The sequence below is a fragment of the Onychomys torridus genome, chromosome 10, assembly GCF_903995425.1.
Source record: "Onychomys torridus chromosome 10, mOncTor1.1, whole genome shotgun sequence".
In the NCBI taxonomy this organism is placed as follows: Eukaryota; Metazoa; Chordata; class Mammalia; order Rodentia; family Cricetidae; genus Onychomys; species Onychomys torridus.
The window spans coordinates 24831181-24853259 of NC_050452.1; the positions used below are offsets into that span (position 1 = coordinate 24831181).

At 42.1% G+C, this 22079-nt stretch overlaps 1 protein-coding gene across 8 annotated transcripts in view; it reads left to right on the forward strand.

Moving 5' to 3' along the window:
• The window catches only part of Ewsr1 (EWS RNA binding protein 1), a 29378-nt gene extending 7299 nt beyond the window's left edge, over nt 1-22079 (forward strand). Inside the window, exons 5-18 of one of the 8 annotated variants that reach the window (XM_036201411.1) lie at nt 298-315; nt 4268-4454; nt 6353-6520; nt 8398-8609; nt 9668-9848; nt 12588-12625; nt 13154-13186; nt 13540-13658; nt 19011-19140; nt 20179-20301; nt 20673-20835; nt 21068-21165; nt 21310-21562; nt 21685-22079. In XM_036201411.1, coding sequence (XP_036057304.1) covers nt 298-315; nt 4268-4454; nt 6353-6520; nt 8398-8609; nt 9668-9848; nt 12588-12625; nt 13154-13186; nt 13540-13658; nt 19011-19140; nt 20179-20301; nt 20673-20835; nt 21068-21165; nt 21310-21562; nt 21685-21724 — 1763 coding nt within the window. In that variant the 3' untranslated portion in view covers nt 21725-22079. Of the gene's footprint in view, nt 1-297; nt 316-4267; nt 4455-6352; nt 6521-8397; nt 8610-9667; nt 9853-11431; nt 12655-13153; nt 13187-13539; nt 13659-19010; nt 19141-20178; nt 20302-20672; nt 20836-21067; nt 21166-21309; nt 21563-21684 lie in introns of those variants that run through there. The other 7 variants (XM_036201412.1, XM_036201414.1, XM_036201413.1 and 4 more) reach the window with 7 other exon arrangements.

Here is a 22079-nt window from a genome sequence, read left to right on the forward strand (position 1 = left end):
TTTATACATTGTGTATAATATACAACAAAATGGGACTCATGTAAAAGATTGTGCTCGTGCTAAGAATGAGCTTAAACTGAGCTGCTTAAAAATTGGAATGGTTTGCTGGGAGGCAGAGGCAGACGGATTTCTGTGAGTTTGAGGCCAGCCTGGTCTACAGAGCAAATTCCGGGACAGCTAGGACTAATACATAGAGAAACCCTGTCTCAAAAAAAAAAAAAAAAAAAATTGGTTTTCACATCTGTTTTGCTTCATCTGATAGTGTACCCTCTACTTTTTGTTTTGTGCTTTCCACAGTAGAAGGGACCAGTACAGGTTTGACTATCCTGCTCATTCTTGCATGGGAAATGCTTTCATCTTGTCTAACCCTGTAATGTTAACCCTTAGGTGTTTTCATTTGTTTAAACTCCAGACTTTCTAACATCACACACAAGGAGCTAATGAAAAAAGCTGCTTCAGGTGCCATTTGCAGATCCATGTCCTTATATAATTGGGGGAAGGTTTTACTGTTAGATTTGACGTTTGTCAAACCTTTGTTATTTGCCTTCCCAAAGGTATTACTCCAACTGAATTTACTTGCTCCCTGAAAGCTAGATTGCATGATTAGATTTATTTAAGGGAACTGCCACCCTGCATGTACATGTTTGTCTGTTGCATAGCACAGGCATATTTTATTTTCTGTTTAAGTGTTATAAATTATTTTAATCCATTTTCTGTTTTAAGTGTTACAAATTTTTTTAAGACATAGTGTGTTTTAAACATAAAATAGCATTCCAGAACACTAAAAAGGAAAGCTGGTCTAAGAATACGTAAGAATACATGTGAAAAATGTGACTATTTTTTGCTGTAGGATGCTGTGTGATATAAGCTGGAGATATAAAGACTACCTTCCAACTATCTGAACTTCAAATTATATTATGGAAAAAATACTTGGCATTTATTTCATTGACATGGATTTCGTGGGGAGAATTTGCTAACCTATCTTAATTACTGTCTTTGGATGGAAGTGTTTATCTCACCTTGTGCAGGTGTAGGGAGAAAACTAAAACTATAGATTTGAGAACATATAATTTCAATTTAGCCTTTGCTGTCCTTAAGCCATTTAACAAAGTCATAACAAAGTGATTTTTTAAAGCAGAATAGAAAGTCTAGTCCTGATTGTGAGCCCAGGAAGTATAGAACACTGTAAGTAGAAAATGATGACTTTGGTGAGCCAGACTATGTTGCATGGTAATGAGGAGTTTGTGTATACTAAGTGATTCTAAGTTACCTCATACCTCACTTACTTCTGCTCACTGTTTTTAGGCTCTAAGAACCAAAATTAACCCTTACAGCTTAAGTAGGAGCCAATGAGTAGGAAGCTGGATCCAGGCACATTATTCTGAATCCCATGCTGCCTTTACACATAAAAGTCAGTGGATAATTATCACAGAGAATGCATAGAAATACACTGTTCTCTTCTAGGATCCTAAATGAAGCTCCAGAAGAAAGGTACAGATAATAGCTGCATCTCCCTTACATGATTCAAACCATTCTTAAGCTGTGATTTTTACTGTTGACTGTAAACAAATTTTCTTTGTGCAGTGTTTATGACCACATTTTTCCTTGAAGAAATCACATAGATGTGCTGTTAGTCTCTTGTTTAATTAAAAGATTATTTATTAACCCAGTATCTTACTATTATATTGCTATTATACAGGCTCTTACTGCAGTTCTGAGACATAAGTTACTGTTTTTGTTGAACTTTCGTTAATCTTGTAAGTCTTGCCATGTAGGGAGAAGTTTTATAAAGAATAATTGGATAGATAGACTTCTGTTGTTTAGATGAATGCTGTATATGGTTAACTTTAGTTAGAACTTTGCAAAGAACTTTCAAATATGTAGAGCCGTAGTTGGATTTTCTTTGGACCGCCAGTTCCCCAATGACACAAAGACTTCTTATTAATTATAAAAACTTGGCCTTAGCATAGGCTTGTTCCCAACTAGCTCTTAAAACTTAAATTAACCCATTTATATTACATTCTGCCACATAACTCGTTAGCTCTGCTTGGTACTGGTCTTCCCAGGGTTCCTATTTTTCCACAAGTCCTACCTGTCCTGTCTTGCCTAGCTATTGGCCATTCAGCTCTTTATTAAAATTAAACCAATCAGACGGTGCCTAAACAAGCAAGGTTTTAAAAAAAAAAAAAAAAAAAACAGCCACACATATTCACAGTGTACAAAAAGATTATTCCATAACATAGGGCTCAATTGTAGAATACTTACCTAGCATGTATGTGAAGCTCTGGGTTCTATTATTGTAAAACAAAACAAAACAAAATCCCATTTCAGATGAACAACATGCCAACTCAAAAGTGTTCAGGACTCTTTTATGAAATATATTTTTATTGGTTTTTACCAGTTTAGACAAGAAACTAATGTCTTTATATAATTTTAGAGTTTCTTTTGAATGTTTGAGAAGAAAGGATTCTGAGCTACAAAATGATACTTTAGATTCAAAAAAGATTGAGCCAGGTTTGGTACCACAGGCCTTTAATCCCAGTACTTGGGGGGTAGAGGCTGTCTGAGTTCAAGGCCAATGTGGTGAGGCCCTGCTTCAAAGAAACAAAAAAATGGGCTGGAGAGATGGCTTAGCAATACAGAGCACTGACTACTCTTCTAGAGGACCTGGGTTCAATTCACAGCACCCACATAGAGGTTCACAACCACCGGTAATGAGATCTGGTGCCCTCTTCTGGCCGACAAGGACACATGCAGGCAGAACACTTTATACATCAGAAATCTGGCAGTTAAGTTATAAAGCAAGACATTACAGTAAGCAAGTCTGGGCAGATTAATGAGACTGTCTCAGTTTTGGGTGTTTTGTTTGTATTTGTTTTTTGATTTTTGAATACTCAGTTGGCTAAACCTAAATGTAAATGTAAACTAAATTAAGTAGTCTTAGCTCAAGATTTGTTTTAAATGCTAAAGCTCCTTTTTGGTTTGTGTGTGTGTGTGTGTGTGTGTGTGTGTGTGTGTGTGTGTGTGTGTGTGTGTTTTCCCCCCAGCAAGGTTCTCCAGCTATATAGCCCAGGCTGATTTGGTATTTGTGATCTTGGAATGTTGGGACCCACAGTCAGAAATCATTTTTAACTTTTAGTAAGAATTGGCTTCTCTAGATGTGAATCCTAGCATCTGGGCTAAGCTTTTAGAGTGCATCATTTACTTAAGCCTGTTGATGATGAGGAAGGAAGACAAAGATTCAGTACCAGGAAAGGTTGTTACTTTGAGCTCATGTAACGGCAGATTTCAGCGCTTAATCTAGTACCTGATGACTATTTTGTGGCTGTTTTTAAGTGCTATGTCATTTGCCCTTTACCTCCCATTCTGGGACATTTTATTTCCTGTTTTGAGGGGGCTTGTCCGTTTATTTCTCATTAATTGAGAAACTTGCTCAGGAAATCCGCTAGCAAGATGGGTCTATAATCAGCCAAAAAAAAAAAAAAAAAGAAAGAAAAGAAAAGAAAATAGCCCTCTCTCCTGTCCAGTCCATTTATGTGGGGGCAGAAAGAAGCTGCCAGTTCTCCATGGCAACAGTTTTTTATAGAATATTCTGTCTTGAGGTAGGGAATATAGCTTAGTTGGTAAAGTGCTCGCCTTGCATTCATGGAGCCCTGGGTTCCCCAGCACCAATCAACCAGGTAAAATGTGCCTGTGATCCCAAGGCTGGAGACTTGAGGTGAGGGGATCAGAAGAAGGATACTAATAACAGACTGGAGAGATGGCTCAGCAGTTAAGAGCACTGGCTGCTTTTTGAGAGGACCAGGGTTCAATTCTCAGCACCCACATGGCAGCTCACAACTGTATGTAGCTCCAGTTCCAGGGGATCTGACACCCCCACACATGCATACATGCATGAATGAGTTATAACAGACTTTAAAACTTTGGAGTCAGTGAGATGGCTCAGCAGATAAGGACACTTGCCACCAAACCTGATGACCAGAATCCATGTAGTGGAAGGAGAGAACCAACTCCCAAAACTAGTCCTGTGGTTCCTCCACACATGTGCCATGGTGAGCTCCCATGTGCATATACTTTATTTTTAAGAAATGTAATAAACAAGAATTTAAACACTCCTTTGTTGCTACTCTTCTGCAAGGAGATTTATAGGGATTTAATTTTGTGATGCTTTAAAGTGGGCTGTTTCCAAGTTGTTTTGGTAATAAATGCCAAGGTAGTGCTCTGAGGAAGAGGACCTGGAGTCTAATCCAATTCTCCTTTGTTGTAGGTTATACCACTCCAACTGCCCCCCAGGCATACAGCCAGCCTGTCCAAGGATATGGCACTGGTGCTTATGACACCACCACTGCTACAGTCACCACAACCCAGGCCTCTTATGCAGCTCAGTCTGCATATGGCACCCAGCCTGCCTACCCAGCCTATGGCCAGCAGCCAGCAGCCACCGCACCTACAAGGTAAGGCCACAGTTGCCTATTCCTCTGATGCGTCCGCTTTGGATATGAAGGAAAGAGTAACTCTGTACACTTAGACTATCCATGACTTAGTTCCCTTTGATGGTCCTTTATACACTAGGTTTTGACTGTTCACACAGTCTTTACAGCAGCCAGGGGGCAGGAGCACAGCATACAGGTATTCTGGTGAAGAAATGGTGCCATCTGAGGGCCAAAAACAAGGAATGTCAGTTGCCTGGTTTCAGAACCTACTTTGGGGGAAGGAGGAGACTGTTCTGCTTTTCTAAACCCGAGAAAGGAAAATTGTGTGTTTTCCTACATTGTTTATTCTACCAGTGGAATTATATATACTTTTGGTACTTACCTTTGGTTTATTGACCCTGTTAATTGGGAAGTGCTTTCCTTTAGGGAAAAATGCAGTAGTTGATAGTACAGGGCGGGTGGGTTACACGTCAGTCAAGAAGTAGTAGTATATGACCCAATTATTGGTAAAGGATATTTGCACAACCTGAAAGAATACTACCTCAGTGAAGCAGTTGACATGATTTCCTCTCTATAATGTAGTGGTTTGGTAACCAAAAGTCATAGACAAATAAATTCATAACTGGGTACCCAGCTATGTGGTATATGTTAAAAGAGTTCAATAAAATTCATACTCCATGGCTGGTTGGTAGATAAATGGTATATATTATTACTTAACAGAAGATTTCAGGTCTTTGCCTTAGACAATGCACTTAGGTGGCTTCTGCATACAGTCTTGAAGGAACACTGAATTCTGATTTCAATGAAGACTTTAGGGAATAAACAAGAGATCAACTTGTAACCTAGACTTTTTATCTGCTGTAGAGGTAAGAAATTAGCTCTGGCAAACACTCGTGAAATTACTTCTAAAATGCACAGTGAGTAATCAGAGCCACTTTGTAGTTAATATCCAATAGACAGCCTGTGTAGTAGTTACATTTAACTGGCTGGTTCCTAGAAGGCCCCGCTGCAGTTGACTTAGGTATTGCAGAATTTTATCGCATGTGCAAAGGCACATGTGAAGCTCTCATGCAGTGATATATCCAAGCCATAGCAGGAGGGTATTTTATGTATCAATTAGGTTTTGATAAGTCATTGTTTTGTGCCCCGCCCCGAGCTTAGTTTTGTGAACGGACCACCCTTAAAAATAGCTAGCTGTCTCTTGATCAACAGTGGTTATTCCTTTCTTACTGGAAAGAGGAAGTTTATTACTTTATAACCCATTTCATCTCAGTGAAGACACTAGTACTTCTGCATCTTCTCTAGGCCACCTGCTGATTGGTGCTTTGTTTGAGATAGCCCTAACTCAACTATGCTACTGTAGCCTTGGTGTAAACTGTTGGGGCCATGAGGAATTGGGGAGTTCCGGAGTTAGTCGATCTGAGCATGGGTTGGGAGGTACATCCACACCCCTGTCCTGTGGAGACTAGTGTGGCAAGGTTAAGTTAATTTACAGCAGGCTAGGTTAGGAAGTGTCTTTTCTAGTCTGTCTCTAGTAAATGAGTAGCATAAACCCACAGATAGTGAAAATGTATGATGCTGTGACCTTACAAATTAAACTTCAGTTTACATTGTTCAAATTTCTTGTCTTCAGAAGTTCATTTTAAAAAGTGTCGTCTTCCCCCCCTCCCCCATCACTTACTCAGTTGGCGATATAACAACAATGAAAACCCCTTAGTAGCTGCTAACACCGAGCAAATGAAGTATACTATTAACTTAGTGTTCTCTTCCAGCAAATGCTGATGGACTGATACTGGGTTTATTTTCTTTATTTTTGAGCTTGATCTTAATGTTTCATATTGCTCACAGAACTGTGGGGTTCTTAACTAGGGGCTTGGGGTTGTTGAAACTAAGTCTTACTATGTTATTTCTCCTTTTAGACCTCAGGATGGTAACAAGCCCGCTGAGACTAGTCAACCTCAATCTAGCACAGGGGGTTATAACCAGCCCAGCCTAGGATATGGACAGAGTAACTACAGTTATCCCCAGGTTCCTGGGAGCTACCCCATGCAGCCAGTCACCGCACCTCCGTCCTACCCTCCTACCAGGTCAGTCTCTCCTCTGTGGCCAGTGAGGGATATGAGAGAGGTTCTCTTTAGGTGGTTGACCAGCTAGCATTGGCTTCTTTGGGTAAGATTTGTTTGTTAATAACTCTTGACCATATGTGTGTGTATATATATATATATATATATATATATATATATATATATATATATATATATATATATATATATATATATATATATATATATATATATATATATATATATATATATATATATGGTTAATAGTCAGACCTCAGTCTTGGGTTCCCATAGTAGTGTCTGGGATCTATTATAGTTATTATTAAACTATTCTCTAAATACTGACCAAAAACTTATTTTTTGCTCTTGTGATTATGAGAAACAGAAATGTCTGAACTTATCTTCACAAAACCATAGAAATTGTTGTCTCAAATACTCACCATGGGTAAAGTTGGTACAAGACTTCCCTCCCTACCACCCATTGCAGTGCTAGGGAGGGAATCCGGGGTTGTTCATTGCTGGGCAGGTACTCTAACTCTGGACTACTCCAGCTCAGTCTCTGTTGTCCTTCATACTCTGTCTGTTAACCATTGTAGCTACAATGTCCCAGTTTGGTTTCTTTAAAATTAAGGAAAACTGCAAGTTCTCTAACCTATGTCTCATTTGAAGTAAGCATCAGATGAATTGACAGAGTTGTGTCTTTAAAGGTTAGTTTAATTTGCTAAACTAGTTCCTGATTATCTGTTTCATAGGTTAACACATTGCATACAACTAGAAACAGAAGAGAGTAGGGTTTATAGCTCTTGGAGAGCAGGCCCGTCCCTGTTGTGTTGAAGAGTTGCTCTGGAGAGTTGAATTGGTGAACAAGACTGTTGGGTTTTAACAACTGTAGAGAGGTGTGACAGATACTTAGTTTAGTTGCACATATTTATGGTTCATTGAGTCTTCTAGTTTTTGTTTTTGTTTTTTGTTTTTGTTTTTTTTTTTTCTAAACAGCATTTCTCTGTGTAGCCCTAGCTGTTCTGGAATTTGGTCTGTAGACCAAATTCCTGAGTGTGGGATTAAAGGTGTGTGCCCCCACTGCCCAGCTAAGTTTTATTTTTAGTAGTGTGTATAGATAGCTAGATTACCTCCTGGGTAGTTTGATAGAGAGACCTAGTACCTTTTGTACAACAACCTAAGGTTTCTTACTAGTTTAGTCTTTATTTTTAGATTTCTAAGGCTGTTTGAAAGGTTAAAGATAGAGCAAAGCAATTTTGAATCTGAAGGAAAAACTGGCATTTGGGATGTGGCACACAGAGACAACACATGTCCACACTCTATTACCAAGCAGCCATGCCTCAGAAAATCAAAGTCACCACTCACCTTACTGGACGACTGTCACTTATAGGACACTTGCCTAGTGTGAGGCTCTAGTTTGGAGCCTTGGCGCTGCAGAAAGAAAGGGAGGCACTGGAACTGAACACCTCACTTGACTCTGGCCTTATGCTCAGTGTCATTTTTCACTGCATTAGTCATCGCTTACGTGCACATGTACGTATTCTGCCCATCGGAACTCCTGGATTTGCCTTAAATATGGTTGAAAACAAACATTGTTTTAAATGGGAGCTCTAAACTGCAGCTCAGTGTACACATGGGTTTTAATTTTCTCTCTTCCACTTAAAGCTTTGTTATTATAAATACCAAAATGTTCCCTTGGCCAGATACAATGAGGCATCCCTTTAATCCAGTACTCAGTTGCGTGCAGATGGAAGAACAGTCTGGGCTACATATAGTAGGCCCATCTCAATGAAAGACAAGAAAGGAACTGTTAGGATACCCATGAATGTCTTGTATTCAGGGTTGTGGGAGAAATAAGGTGCTCCCCCCCTTACTGAAAACTTGTGTTTTTTTTCTTTCAGCTACTCCTCCTCACAGCCTGCTAGTTACGATCAGAGCAGTTACTCTCAGCAGAACACCTATGGACAGCCGAGCAGCTATGGACAGCAGAGCAGCTATGGTCAACAAAGCAGCTATGGGCAGCAGCCTCCCACTAGTTACCCCCCTCAGACTGGATCCTACAGCCAGGCTCCAAGTCAGTATAGCCAACAGAGCGGCAGCTACGGGCAGCAGAGTGAGTTGCTAAGAGAGAAAACCAAGTTTGATTGGTTGTGCTTGGAGTTTCTGAAAATGGGGAGTGCTCATTACCACTGTTTGCTTCTAGAGTCACACTCCTGGAGTGTGAGCCATAGCATCCGGCATAATAGTCTGAATGCCCCAGTAGGGATTCAGTCAAGAGGGCAGGCACTCTGCATTGAGTAGGGCTGGCATTCTTTAGGACCTGCCCTAAATCATTAAAAGTGGGAGGGTAGGGGTTGGGGATGTAGCTCAGTGGTAGAGCGCTTGCCTAGGCAAGCACAAGGCCCTGGGTTCGGTCATCAGCTCCAGAAAAAAAAAAAAAAAAGGTGGGAGGATAGCTGTAGAGGGCTGCTATGGTTTCGGATAGCCAGATCAAAACTGTGTGTGAATCTGTGAAGCGGGGGGGGGGGGGGGGGGGGGTGTCCTTTCAGATTACTGTAGTTTGGAGATGGTTGGGAGTTTTACTTTGTGCTGGGGGTTGAGCCTAGGGTCTTAACATAAGTTCTACCATGGAGTCCCAGTGCTTATACTTACATTAGGAGTAGTAACTAAAACTCCAGAAGTGTCTTCATTCACTGTTTAAGTTCTGCCTCAATTATTGCTCTTTTTTGAGTTTTGTTTTGTTTGGTGGGACAGAGTTTCTCTGTAACCCTGGCTGGCCTTTTTATTTCATCTGTTTGCTTTTTTGTCTAGAATGACTAAGGCTCCTTGTAACTCAGCCTTTAGCCCTAGAAAGTCTGGCTCTGCTTTTGTTTTTGTAAGGTAGCGCAGAGAAACTGCTTTTGGAGACATCCTGAACACACGAACCATGGATATATTCTTTTCAGGGCACCTTTTCCCCTCAGAAGTAGTTTATTACAGCCTGGCTGTACAAGGCTGTTAGCCTTGATGAACTAATAGTTCTTTAAGGGAACCTTCTGGTAGAAATACTTTCAGCATAGTCTAGGACTTACGCAGTTGCTTACAGTTGAGAGGTTCATGATTCCAAGAGAAAGGATGTCAGGCAGTGGTGTAAATGTGGTCCGTGGCTTACAGATGTGACTCTTTCCTCAGGTTCATTCCGACAGGACCACCCCAGTAGCATGGGTGTTTATGGGCAGGAGTCTGGAGGATTTTCCGGACCAGGAGAGAACCGGAGCATGAGTGGCCCTGATAACCGGGGCAGGGGAAGAGGGGGATTTGATCGTGGAGGCATGAGCAGAGGTGGGCGGGGAGGAGGACGCGGTGGAATGGGGTAAGAGCAAACCTTTTCTCCTTTTACCTAATTTTGCTTCATCCATAGGAGTTTCAATGGGAAGAAGGGACTGAAAGACATAAGAAATTTATTCCACATTTCCATGGACAATCTGTTGAGGTCAAGCTCTCTTCTAAAACATGGAAATGTCATTTAAGTGGCAGTTTGCTTTTTTCCCTGCCAGTAACCTTTGTTGGGTTGGGGTGAGCAAAGAATGGCTTTGAAACTAGAGCTTTCAGTCCCCTTCATGGTGTTCAGAGGTGAGAGCCTCTTTGGGTGATAGATTTGGGATGGAACACACACAACCTTCTAACAACCCTAGGTTTTAACTAATGAACTCTGAACGGTTGTCTTAAAATACCTGGTGTATGTACTGCAGAAAAAGGATGCAGCTGTTTTCCAGTGTTTGTACCCAGAATTGTTGAACATGGTGAAGACTGGCCCCGTAACCCTTAAACCATGGCCTGAGTTGGAGCACAGAACAATCTAATAACTTTTTTACAGAGTAATGTGTATGAGTATAGCATCACTCCCTATCGGAGATTTTAAAAGTCTAAATTGGTTTGACCATTGTGATTGATGGCACGATCTGGTTTAGAAAACTGTTTAGATCAGTAACGTGACCCTACTGCCTCTGCCTCCCCTTCCCTCCCTCCCTCCCTCCTTCCCTCCCTCCCTCCCTCCATCCATCCCTTATCCCTTATCCCTTTCTGGTGTCTATACTTTGATGAAGGTGAGATATGATGTTGGTGGTTAACATAATCCAGATTTAGTTACGTGTGTGTTCTGTCCCTATATAAACTAGTAAAAAAGTTATGCAGAATGTTGTAGTGAGTATAAATTTGATTGGGGCGACTGTTCAAAGAAAAGCTAGCAATTCTTTTTTATAGAAACAAACTTAACTGATTAAGTTGACCTACTCACGTACTAGCAAATTTCTGTAGTACTGAAAGATAGTTAATGTTTTGTTTATTCTGCATAACTTTAATAAACTCTTCAGTGAAATCTTTATTGGAAAAAAGCCATAAATTTTATAACATGCAAATTTTTGTGAATAATTCGAAAAATACAAATTGGTTTTCTGATTTGGAGAATATTATTCCATTATAAAGGTTTCACGTCTTTATGGATGTTTAAAAATAGACATCGACACTTGAAATTACTATCATCACGTCTCAAATCACTTAGAATTCTTAGTATTTTTCAATTGCAAAAGCAGTTTGAAGTTTATTCATCTTAACACTCCAGAAGTAATGATTCTACTGACTTTGTTAGACTGCTATTAGAGGGGCCCATCTTTCTGGATGAGAAGTCTCTCCTGGAGCCATAGAAGAGACCATGGCCTACCCCATAGGTTTTTAACAGACTGTGAAGCAGTCTGTTGGATCCTGTGGGGACAGGACACGGGGCAGTTCCCTTTCCCTTTTTTATTGTGGTGTGGTGATGGTTTTCAGTGTCTGCTCCAGGTAAGGCACTCAATGTTGTTAACATGCCCTTTTTCATTGCCTCAATATTTTGATATTTTCATTGGCTGTTAAACGTGGAAACTTTTTAACATGCTTTGTCGCATTTATATGCTACAGGTTACAAAGTGAGAGCCTTGTATACACTTCAATACTTAAAAAGTACCCGTACTCAGTACTCAGCCGGCAGCATAATGAAAAGTGGGACTAGACACGGTGTCCATATGGAGAGGAAAAATATACATAGAATATTTAAAACAAAATGTATTCATTGTATAAATGGAATCCTTCTGTAACTTTGGTAACTGCATACTTGTTGTTTGGTAATGAACCAGAGGAGGTATAATACTCTAGAATTGTGTAACATTAAAGTGTAAACTTTGTGTTAAAAGAGAGAGAACATTTTATGGTGTGTACTTTTAAAAAAGAAGCAAAGCTGCATGCAACAGCTTGAAATTGTATATTTAGGTATTAAAGGTGCAATACTGGTTAAGAAAATGTCAGGTCTTCGCCCCTGGGGAGCTACCTTTATTTAATCCTAGAAAATACTGCCCCCCACCCCTCAAAAGCTACAACTCACATTCCTTCTACCCTCTGTAGTATAGTGTGTATATTGCCATAGTCTTCTTAACTGGTATGTCTATAAAGTTGCACCCCCAGTCCGCTGAGCCTGGGTATTTGTTGTCAACTCTCCTTTCACAGTAACTGTTCAATCCATTAGGGCCCTGGACTGTATGGCTTCATGCTGAAGATTGACTGGATGCGTCCTCTGTTGTGTGTTGTAGACATTTAATGTGGTTGTCTCCTCCTCTATTATGATACTGTTACTTGTTAGGAAGCCTAGTGCCTCATTTGGCACTCTCTTGGGAGAGGTTGAGGGTGCACCTTTATGAACTTGGAAAGGTTTATCACAGCAATTGTCTCTGCCTTCACATTTCTACACCAAGCTCCCTGGTGTTTCAGCTGATGGGGTGGGTGTTTGGGTCTAGGGGTTTTTTTTTTCCTTCCTTAATTTGCCAAGTATTGCACTATTAATACCAGCCCCTGACATGAAAGAAACCAGCCACACTGGTGTATCCAATCAGACAAGCAAGGTTGTATATTAAGGAAATTTGAGCAAGCTGCCCTGAAGAAAGGCATAGTGACAAGATGAGAGAGATGCATTGTTTGGAGATGTGTTTAGCCAGTGCCCTTCTTCCCCACGAGCCCCCGCAAGGCTCAGAGCGGTACTGGCTTTTAAAGGGAAAGGCCTTCATTTCTTCGTTTATCCCCCCAGCAGCGCTGGAGAGCGAGGTGGCTTCAATAAGCCTGGTGGTAAGTTTTTGAGTATTACCATGGATAGTGTTTAAAAAAAGTACAGTCAGTTTTTAGAAAACTATAATTTTTACTAGTTTCATAAGTGGTTTAAAAATGATCTGTACAAAAGAGACTAATGGGTACTGCCGGCATTGTCTTAGGGGTAATAAGGTTAACCTATGGTTACAAAACAAAGGGTAACTTGAAATATTGAGCAACTGCTTCTGTAATATGGGGGAGAGTACAGTTTTAATTTGGTTTATGTGGAGGAAAGGTTTTGAATTTAATTTAACACTAATTTGGCACATAAAGCATTAAGAGTGTATTTGGTTAATGGTTTAGAAACAAACGAGCAAAGGAAAAAGAAAACCCTAGCAAACTTCACAAACGCTAAAGGGGCACTGCTCCATTTAGCAGTGCGGGTCATTTTGAATTAATGAGTCCCCATCAACTGGTGGTATAGTAGATAGCTGTGTGTGTTTGTAAGGTTTGTAGCTTGCAAGGCTTGCACTGATAATATCTTGTATGATCTTTCCTGGTTGGCAGGACCCATGGATGAAGGACCAGATCTTGATCTAGGTAATTTTAAATTTTTTAACTTTACCTTGTGCTGTTTTGAGTAAATGCCATAAAAGCAAGAGTTCAGTAGCCCTGCAGACTTGTCTTGGCAAAGACAGCATGGGACTTCCTTTACAGTTGTCTTAAAGTAACCAAAAATTTCCAACTTAATGTCCTTATAATTTGTAGTTCTCTTGCCTTTGTTTGATAATAATGTCCAATTGGTTAAGAAGCCCCTATTATTAGATCCTGATGGGACATGCCTGGGAGGTTGAGAAAGAGGATTAGGAGTTTGAGGGCAGCCTATCTACAAAAGAAAGAAGCCACTACTAATACAGAGCAGTAAGTCTGTTTTATCTTATCTTCTCTTGAAGGCCTTCCTATAGATCCTGATGAAGACTCTGACAACAGTGCAATTTATGTGCAAGGTTTAAATGACAATGTGACTCTGGATGATTTGGCAGACTTCTTTAAGCAGTGTGGGGTTGTCAAGGTGAGTGGATAGTGATCAGGTGATCCAGCAGAAATTGGGCCCACAAAGACACACTGGAAATACTAAAACCATGCTAAGGATTGTTGATGAAGTTCTCTGTCTTGTCACTATCTTGTGGTTGTCTCCTTAAAACATTGTGTGGTGCAAAGACTCTCTGTCCAGGGCTGGGGGCTATAGTCCAGTGACGGAGCATTTGCCTGGCATGCATAATGCACAAGGGCCTTAGGGCTACCAAGATAAGTAGCTTCCCCTCCTGTTAGCTGGCTTTCTGTGGATTTTGAGACAAGATCTCATGTATTCCAAGATGGCCTGATCCTTCTGCCTCCACCTTCCAAGTGCCAGGTTACAGTCTGGCACCGCCACATCAACCGTAACCAGTTTTTGTAGATGAAAATGCTAAGCAGCTAGTGGTGCTGTTACTAAGTCTGCTGGGTCTTTTGTTTGTTGAATTTAAACTTGTCTTTTTCTGTTGAGAAAAAAAACGAAAAGGTAGGTTTTCCTAAGTATTCTCTGAATAGTTAATAACTTGAAGACATATTTTCAAATGATCAGTTAATGGTTCCAATGCTTACACAAACACAAGAAATAAATGGTGTAATGTATTTAGGCATTTAAACATGTATAGATTTATTTCCCAAGGTAAGATTGAAGGTTTGCCAGGATGTCTTGAGTTCAAGGCCAGCCTGGTATACACAGACAAACCCAATCTTGAATTTTTAAAGAGAGTGAGAGATCTTCATGAGTTTTGTTTAAGGTAGAATCTCACTGTGAAGCTCCAGCTGGCCCGGAACTCACAGAGATCTACATGTTTCTGCTTTCTTAGTGCTTAGATTAAAGGTGTGTACTGCCACACCTGATTTAGTATTCTCTAATTACTTGGCATATGACAATTGAATTCATCCTTAGACTGAATTTTATTTTCATCTCTAATTGATCTCTAGAGATATATATCTTTCTTTCTTTCTTTTTTTCTTTTTCTTTTTTGCTTTTTGAGACAGGGTTTCTCTGTGTAGCTTTGCGCCTTTCCTGGAACTCACTTTGTAGACCAGGTTGGCCTCGAACTCAGAGAGATCAGCCTGCCTCAGCCTCCCGAGTGCTGGGATTAAAGACGTGCGCCACCACCGCCCAGCTTAAATGATATATTTTTAGTAATTTTATTTCACATCTTACTAAGTGGCCAAATTCTGAGAAAAATAATAAACTAGTTAATGGGGCAAGTACGGTCGCTCGCGCGCGCGCTCGCGCGCACACACACACACACACACACACACACACACACACGGTCTCCCTGTGAAACAACTCTGGCCATCCTCTCTGTAGACAGGGCTGGCCTTCAACTCAAAAACGGCAACAGCAAGGAGATTGATTGACTTATCATATGTGTGTGAGTGTTTTGTCTGTGTGTGTGTATGTCTGGTACTCTCAGAGGTAAGAAGAAGTGAAGGTGTTATATATCCCTGGGGCTGGAGTTACAGACAGTTGTAAGCTGCCATGTGGGTGCTGGGAATTGAACCCACCACTCTAGAAGAGCAGCCAGTGCTCTGTATTTGAACCTGTATCTTGTTCATATATTTGTATTCCTTTGGGGAATAGAAGTTCTTTGTACTTTGGTTTGATTAGTGGTGGTGGTGGTGGTGGAGGTGGTTGTTTACTTTGTTTTGTTTGTTATAGGGTTTTTTGGTTTTTTGTTTTGTTTTTAAGACAGGGTCTCTAGAGATGGCCATGTAGACCGGGCTGGTTATCCTCCCTGTGTCTCCCCAGAGCTAGGATTAAAGGCACATTGCTACCACACCTAGCTGGACTAGAAGTTCTTGGTTCGAATGTTGTTAGCTATCAGATCTGTTCCTTGTTGGCTTCTTTTCCTTGTTCCTGTTTACAGGCCTTTTGTGATATCTTATTGAAAGGTTTACCCATGTGTAACTATTGGGTTACTTGATACAAGCTGATTGGTGCACTTGGTTGATTTATCCTACAACTTTCTGAGTCTCCATAGCCAGGAAGTCAGGTTCTTCTTCCGCTTTTTCACAGTTACTTTAAGATACATATGTTTGTGTAATTGTGGAAGGATACATACACGAACCAAAGAATGTCTCAGAAGGTCAGAGGTCAACTTGTGAGAGTCAGGTCTCCTTCCCCCTATATGAGATCTGGGGATTGGTCCATGTGGTGGGTGTCTGGCCAGACCTCTTTGCACAGTTGTCCACTCTGCAGTACAAGTTTTAACTCCATCTGTATGTAACTAAGCTATATGGATGTGTCTCTGAACGTATGTCACTGCATTGCATGCATGTAGGTGCCTCCAAAGAGGCCAGAAGAGGTTGTCAGTTCTGTCATGCAACTGGAGCTACAGACAGTTGCAAAGTCTGGCTTTGGTGCTATAAACTGAACATAGGTCCTTTGCAAGAATACCAAATGATCTATTCATCATATGTTGTTAGGATTTTCCATTGTCCTACCCACTCTGGGCAAAAGTCAAACCCCGGGCTGGGGGGTGGTGGTGCACGCCTTTAATCCCAGCACTCGGGAGGCAGAGCCAGGCGGATCTCTGAGTTTGAGGCCAGCCTGGGCTGCCAAGTGAGTTCCAGGAAAGGCGCAAAGCTACACAGGGAAACCCTGTCTCGAAAAAAAACAAAAAAAAAAAAACAAAAAAAAAGGAAACCCCAAATTTCTGTGCCTACATTTTATGTTTGACTATTAGCCAGGTAGGGTGGCATATGCTTCTAATCCCAGCAGTCTGGAGACAGGAGGCGGATCTCTGAGACTGGCCTGGTCTATGAAGCAAGTTCCAGAATGGCCAGGCAAATCTTATGGGAGTGGGGTGGAAGGGTGCTGTTGATTATTTCTGTTTAGTTTATTACATTTAGCCTATGGGTGTGGGTGTGTGGACGAATTGCAAATCAGTTGAGTTCTCCACCATGTTGGAAATCAGCTCAGGTTGTAGACTTGGCAGCGTTGCACCTTTACCTGCTAAGCCAGCTTGTCAGTTGGTCTCTGTAGGCCTTTTAACAAACTAGGCTAACTTGAAACTTGCTGTATTCCCACACTGGCCCTGAACTAAAAATAATCTTCCAACCTCAACATCCCAAGTGTTACGTATGTACATGAGCCACCACTTCCAGCTGTTTTTGGTTTGGTTTTTTTGTTTTTTGTTTTTTGGTTTTTTTTGAGCTGAGGATCGAACCCAGGGCCTTGCACTTGCTAGGCAAGCACTCTACCACTGAGCTAAATCCCCGACCCTTGGTTTGTTTTAATTTTTGGTTGGTTGGTTTTTCAAGACAGGCTTTCTATGTGTAGCCCTCTTTGTCCTGGAACTCTATAGACCAAGTTGGCCTCAAACTCATGGGCCTACCTGTGCCTCCTGGGTGCTGGGGTTGAAGGCATGAGTCACCACCACCCAGCCAGCTGTTTTGGGGGTGCGTGGATATAGGTGTGGAGAGAGAGAAAGAGAGAGACAGACAGACTGACATGTGCATGCACATATAGTTCTAGTATCAATTGGGGTTTACTCAAGTTAAGTTGATAATGTACTGTCTTTTTTTTTTTTTTAAATAAAGATTTGTGGGGCTAGAGAAATTGCTAGAAGTCGAGAGCAGTGATTTTTTCCACAGGACTGGGTGGGTTCAGTTCCCAGCACCCACATGACAGTTCACATTTGTCTGTAACTCCAGTCCCAAGGGATCGAACACACAAAGGATGGACTGACACTCATATAGGTAGAACACTCTTGTTCATTTAGGGCTGGATAGATGACTCAGTAGTTAAAGAGCACTTGCTGTCTTTCCCAAGTACCCAGGTTCAATTCCCAACGCTCATAGTCTTGTGTATCTGAAGTTCCAGGGGATCTGACACCTTCTACTGACTTCTGTGATTACTGTACACATGAGATGCACATGCATGCATGCAGGCATTCATGATTATAAAATAAATCTTTTTAAAATGGCATTTCCTCATTTGTATGACTATTTTGGTATATTCTCTGTCTTTTTTTTTTTTTTTAATGGTATTGATTGCTGGGCAGCAGTGGCACACTCCTTTAATTTCAACACTCAGGAGGCAGAGGCAGGCAAATCTCTTGAGTTTGAGACCACCCTGGTCTACAGAGAGCAGTTCCAGGACAGCCAGAGAAACCTTGTCTTGAAAAAACAACAAAATGGTATTGATTGATTTTTGAGATAGTGTCCCACTCCCCTGTGGCCCTGTCTGTCCTGGAACCAGTGGTGATGATCCTTTATTTGGGGATCTGATACCCTCTGCTGGTCTCTGAAGGCTCACACACAGGCACACATTTTAAGTCTTAAGACTAAGCGTCAAAGATGAAAATACTAACTACCAAGCCTAACCACATTATTATTTTATGTATGTAACCATTTGGCTTGATTTTTTTTTTCCCCCTCCCCATTTATTTATGTTGGGTTTTTTGAGGCAGAATTTCATTGTGTGGCTCTGGCTGTCCAGGAACTCACTTTATAGACCAGGCTTGCCTTGAACTCAGATCCTCCTGCCTCTGCCTCCCTGTATGTCTAAGCCTGTATAGATTGGGTATTATTCATGTGCCTGTTTGTTGTACAGTGTTATTTCTGAATTCAGACCAATGACATGTAGTAGTACTTTGGTGAAGAACAAGTCATCTTTCCAACCCTAGAGGAAGTCAAAAGTTCATGTAGTATATTCACAGTCTCATGGTTGTCATTAAGGAAGACTTTCCTTCCTTTCTTTTTTCTTTTCCTTCCTTCCTTCCTTCCTTCCTTCCTTCCTTCCTTCCTTCCTTCCTTCCTTCCTTCCTTCTTCTGTTTTTGGAGAGCTAGGGATCAAACTCTGATCCTGTTCAGGCTAGAAAAGGGCTCTTCAGTGAGCTGCATTCCTGGCCCTGGGAGTGATTTTCTTTGTAATAGTTACATGTCCTGAGAAGCCAAAGCCTGGACTGGCTTGGGTTTCTCTTTGGGCACATACTGTGGGATTACTGTACAGGAACCAAGATCAGAATGGTTGGGTCAGGAGTAGGAAGGACGCACGCTGCTTGCTCTTGGTTCCATACTGAACACACCTGAGATGTAGAGCTTTCCTAAATACCTATTGGTTGTAGGTGCTGAAGAATTAAATCACTCATGATTCTGATACCCTGAGGTATAGAGTTAATATGTAGTGTTAATATTTAATGGAAGTTAAATGAGTCTTACTTTCTTTGGGTCTCGCTGTGTTGGTCTTGGCTGGCCTAGAAATAGATCTTCCTCTGCCTCCTGAGCACCACACTCTGCGGGACTGCCTTTGACAGTGGTGGGCACTTAGGAACTACTGTGAACTTGTTTAAGCTCAAATGTTACAGTCACATCCTAATTATTGTTTTATCAATAGATGAACAAGAGAACTGGGCAACCCATGATCCATATCTACCTGGATAAGGAGACAGGAAAGCCTAAAGGTGATGCCACAGTGTCCTATGAAGATCCGCCAACTGCCAAGGCTGCCGTGGAGTGGTTTGATGGTAGGATGTGCTCCCTGTCACTGAATTCTGCTTTAGACAGTTGCGTGTGTCACCTGAGAGAGTATGTGCTCTACTGGATACCATTAAAACACCATTCTCGAGTCTAGAGACAGAAGGCATGTACTTAACCTTTTCTGGACCACAGTGTGGGAGGAAAAAGGAATTTGAGAGCTGAAACAATATGATCCCTCCAGAAGAAAGTGGTTCGCCCTGTTCCTTTTAAAGGACACACACGGCCATTGGCCCTGGTCAGGATATCCCTTTATTGTGTGTTTTAGTGCAGAGCTGCCTTGCTGAAGCTACAAGTATTCACCTAATATGTACAGACCCAGCGTCAGTTTCTAGTACCATGAGAGAGACATACAGAAGGAAAGCACCTTTGAGTGCTTCAAGACCCACAGCTACCACCAAGTACTGACAGACTAGGGCGGCTGCACACTAGGCAAGTGCTCTAGCACTGGGTTTTATCCCTAGGCCTAAGGTCTCTAAAGTTTTCATTATGTGGGCAAGCTGGTTTCAGACCTGGCAGTTCCTCTGCATATGCTAGAATTACAGGAGTGTGCCCCATACCTTGCTTAAATAAATACCTTTAACAGCCTGTGTTCTGATCTCACCACATTAGTTGTATGGTTTGTTTCATTTTGTTTATTTGGCTTGTTTTGTTTTGAGATGGAGTGTCATGTAGTCTAGGCTGTCCTCGAACTCCATATGTAGCTATTAATGACTTTGAGCTTCCCGATCCTCCAGTCCTCCCTCTACTTCCAGATGTTGAGATTATAGGCATTGGCTAGCTGGCTACCATGCCTGGTCTTCGGTAGGGCTGGGGATTGAATCCAAGCCTTTGTATATGTTAAGCAAGTCCCACCAACCGTGATACATCTCCACTCGTGACAGGAAAGACCCTAGAGGTTATGAGAGGGCAGGTTTATGCTTTGAGTAGTAGACAAGTTCAGTAAGGTAGAATCTGTTGAAAAGTAGGTGCTTGGAGAGAGAAGAGTTGGAATGTGAGGATCACTGGTGTTCTGTTCTCTTTTCCAGGAAAAGATTTTCAAGGAAGCAAACTTAAAGTTTCTCTTGCCCGAAAGAAGCCTCCAATGAACAGCATGCGGGGTGGCATGCCACCTCGTGAGGGCAGAGGAATGCCACCACCACTTCGTGGAGGTATTCTTTGAACACTTTGTTTTAGCTACTTTTTTGTTACTTTCAACAGGGTTGGTTTGGTTTTTTCTAGTAATTGCTGCCCTTGGGAAACTTTAGTAGAACAGTAAAATAAGAAAAGGGTGTGTAAAATTGATACTAGACATGAGCCAACATTGTGTGTTTGTACAATGTGGGCTAAGTGGTTAGAGGGCATGAAAGCTCCAGGGAACCTCTGCCTGGATGTCAGTTTCATTATATGAAATGCCATAGTTGGAGGCTACATGAAGTTACACAGAAGAATAGCATTCATGGGCAGCACTCTGGGCCTGTGGAAGAGTTTCCTGTAGCAAAGTTGTCGTGAAGAGGTGATTGACTCTTATTGTTGCATGCAGGTCCTGGTGGGCCAGGAGGACCTGGAGGACCCATGGGTCGAATGGGAGGCCGTGGAGGAGACAGAGGAGGCTTCCCCCCAAGGGGGCCCCGGGGCTCCCGAGGGAACCCCTCTGGAGGAGGAAATGTCCAGCACCGAGCTGGAGACTGGCAGTGTCCTAATCCGTATGTACCTCTTCCTGCAAATTAGTAACCTGCTAATGGTGTTGCCCCATTGCCACTTTGGGGCAGGACTGTTTGGGGGGGGTCAGATTGAGCACTCTGGTGCTTCTGGGGTGCATTGCTGCCTGAGACTTCATTCAGACCCGTGTTTTGTACCTGGAATCCTGTGATTGTACATAGGATGAGGTATGAATCTCCGCCTCCCTCAGTTCTGTTGGTGATTTTCTCTGTGCAGGGGCTGTGGAAACCAGAACTTCGCCTGGAGAACAGAATGCAACCAGTGTAAGGCCCCTAAGCCCGAGGGCTTCCTCCCGCCACCCTTCCCACCTCCGGGTAGGTACAGGTTTCCTGGAGCACCTCAGCTTCCTGGTGATTGAGTAGTGTCTGCTCTAGGAGAAGGATTAGCAGATCCACCGGTGTGTCCTCAGAGCCTCAGCCTCTACTCCTCTGACTCACCTGCCACTCTTCCTGCCTTAGGTGGTGATCGTGGCCGAGGTGGCCCTGGTGGCATGCGGGGAGGAAGAGGTGGACTTATGGACCGTGGCGGTCCTGGAGGAATGTTCAGAGGTGGCCGAGGTGGAGACAGAGGTGGCTTCCGAGGTGGCCGTGGCATGGACCGTGGTGGCTTTGGTGGAGGAAGACGAGGTGGTCCTGGGGGACCTCCTGGACCATTGATGGAGCAGATGGGAGGAAGAAGAGGCGGACGTGGAGGACCTGGGAAAATGGATAAGTATGTGGTGGGGAGAGCACTGCCCCTTCCCAGCCTCTGCTGCAGTGAGTCCTGGGCACCTGGGGGCTCGGACAGGGCTCTGTCCTTCCTTACTCTATCTAACGGGTCCTTTTGCCTTGCAGAGGCGAGCACCGTCAGGAACGTAGAGACCGGCCCTACTAGAGAGACCTGCAGAGCTGCATTGACGACCAGATTTATTTTTTAAACCAGAAAATGTTTTAAATTTATAATTCCATATTTATAATGTTGGCCACAACATTATGATTATTCCTTGTCTGTACTTTAGTATTTTCACCATTTGTGAAGAAACATTAAAACAAGTTAAATGGTAGTGTGCTGAGTTTTTTGTTTTTTTTTTTTTCTTTTAAAGATGGTTATTTTATGACTTAACAATGGGAACCCCTTGTGAGCATGCTCAGTATCATTGTGGAGAACCAAGAGGGCCTCTAATTGTAACAATGTTCATGGTTGTGATTTTTTTTTTTTAAATAAAATTCCAAATGTTTATAAACTGTCA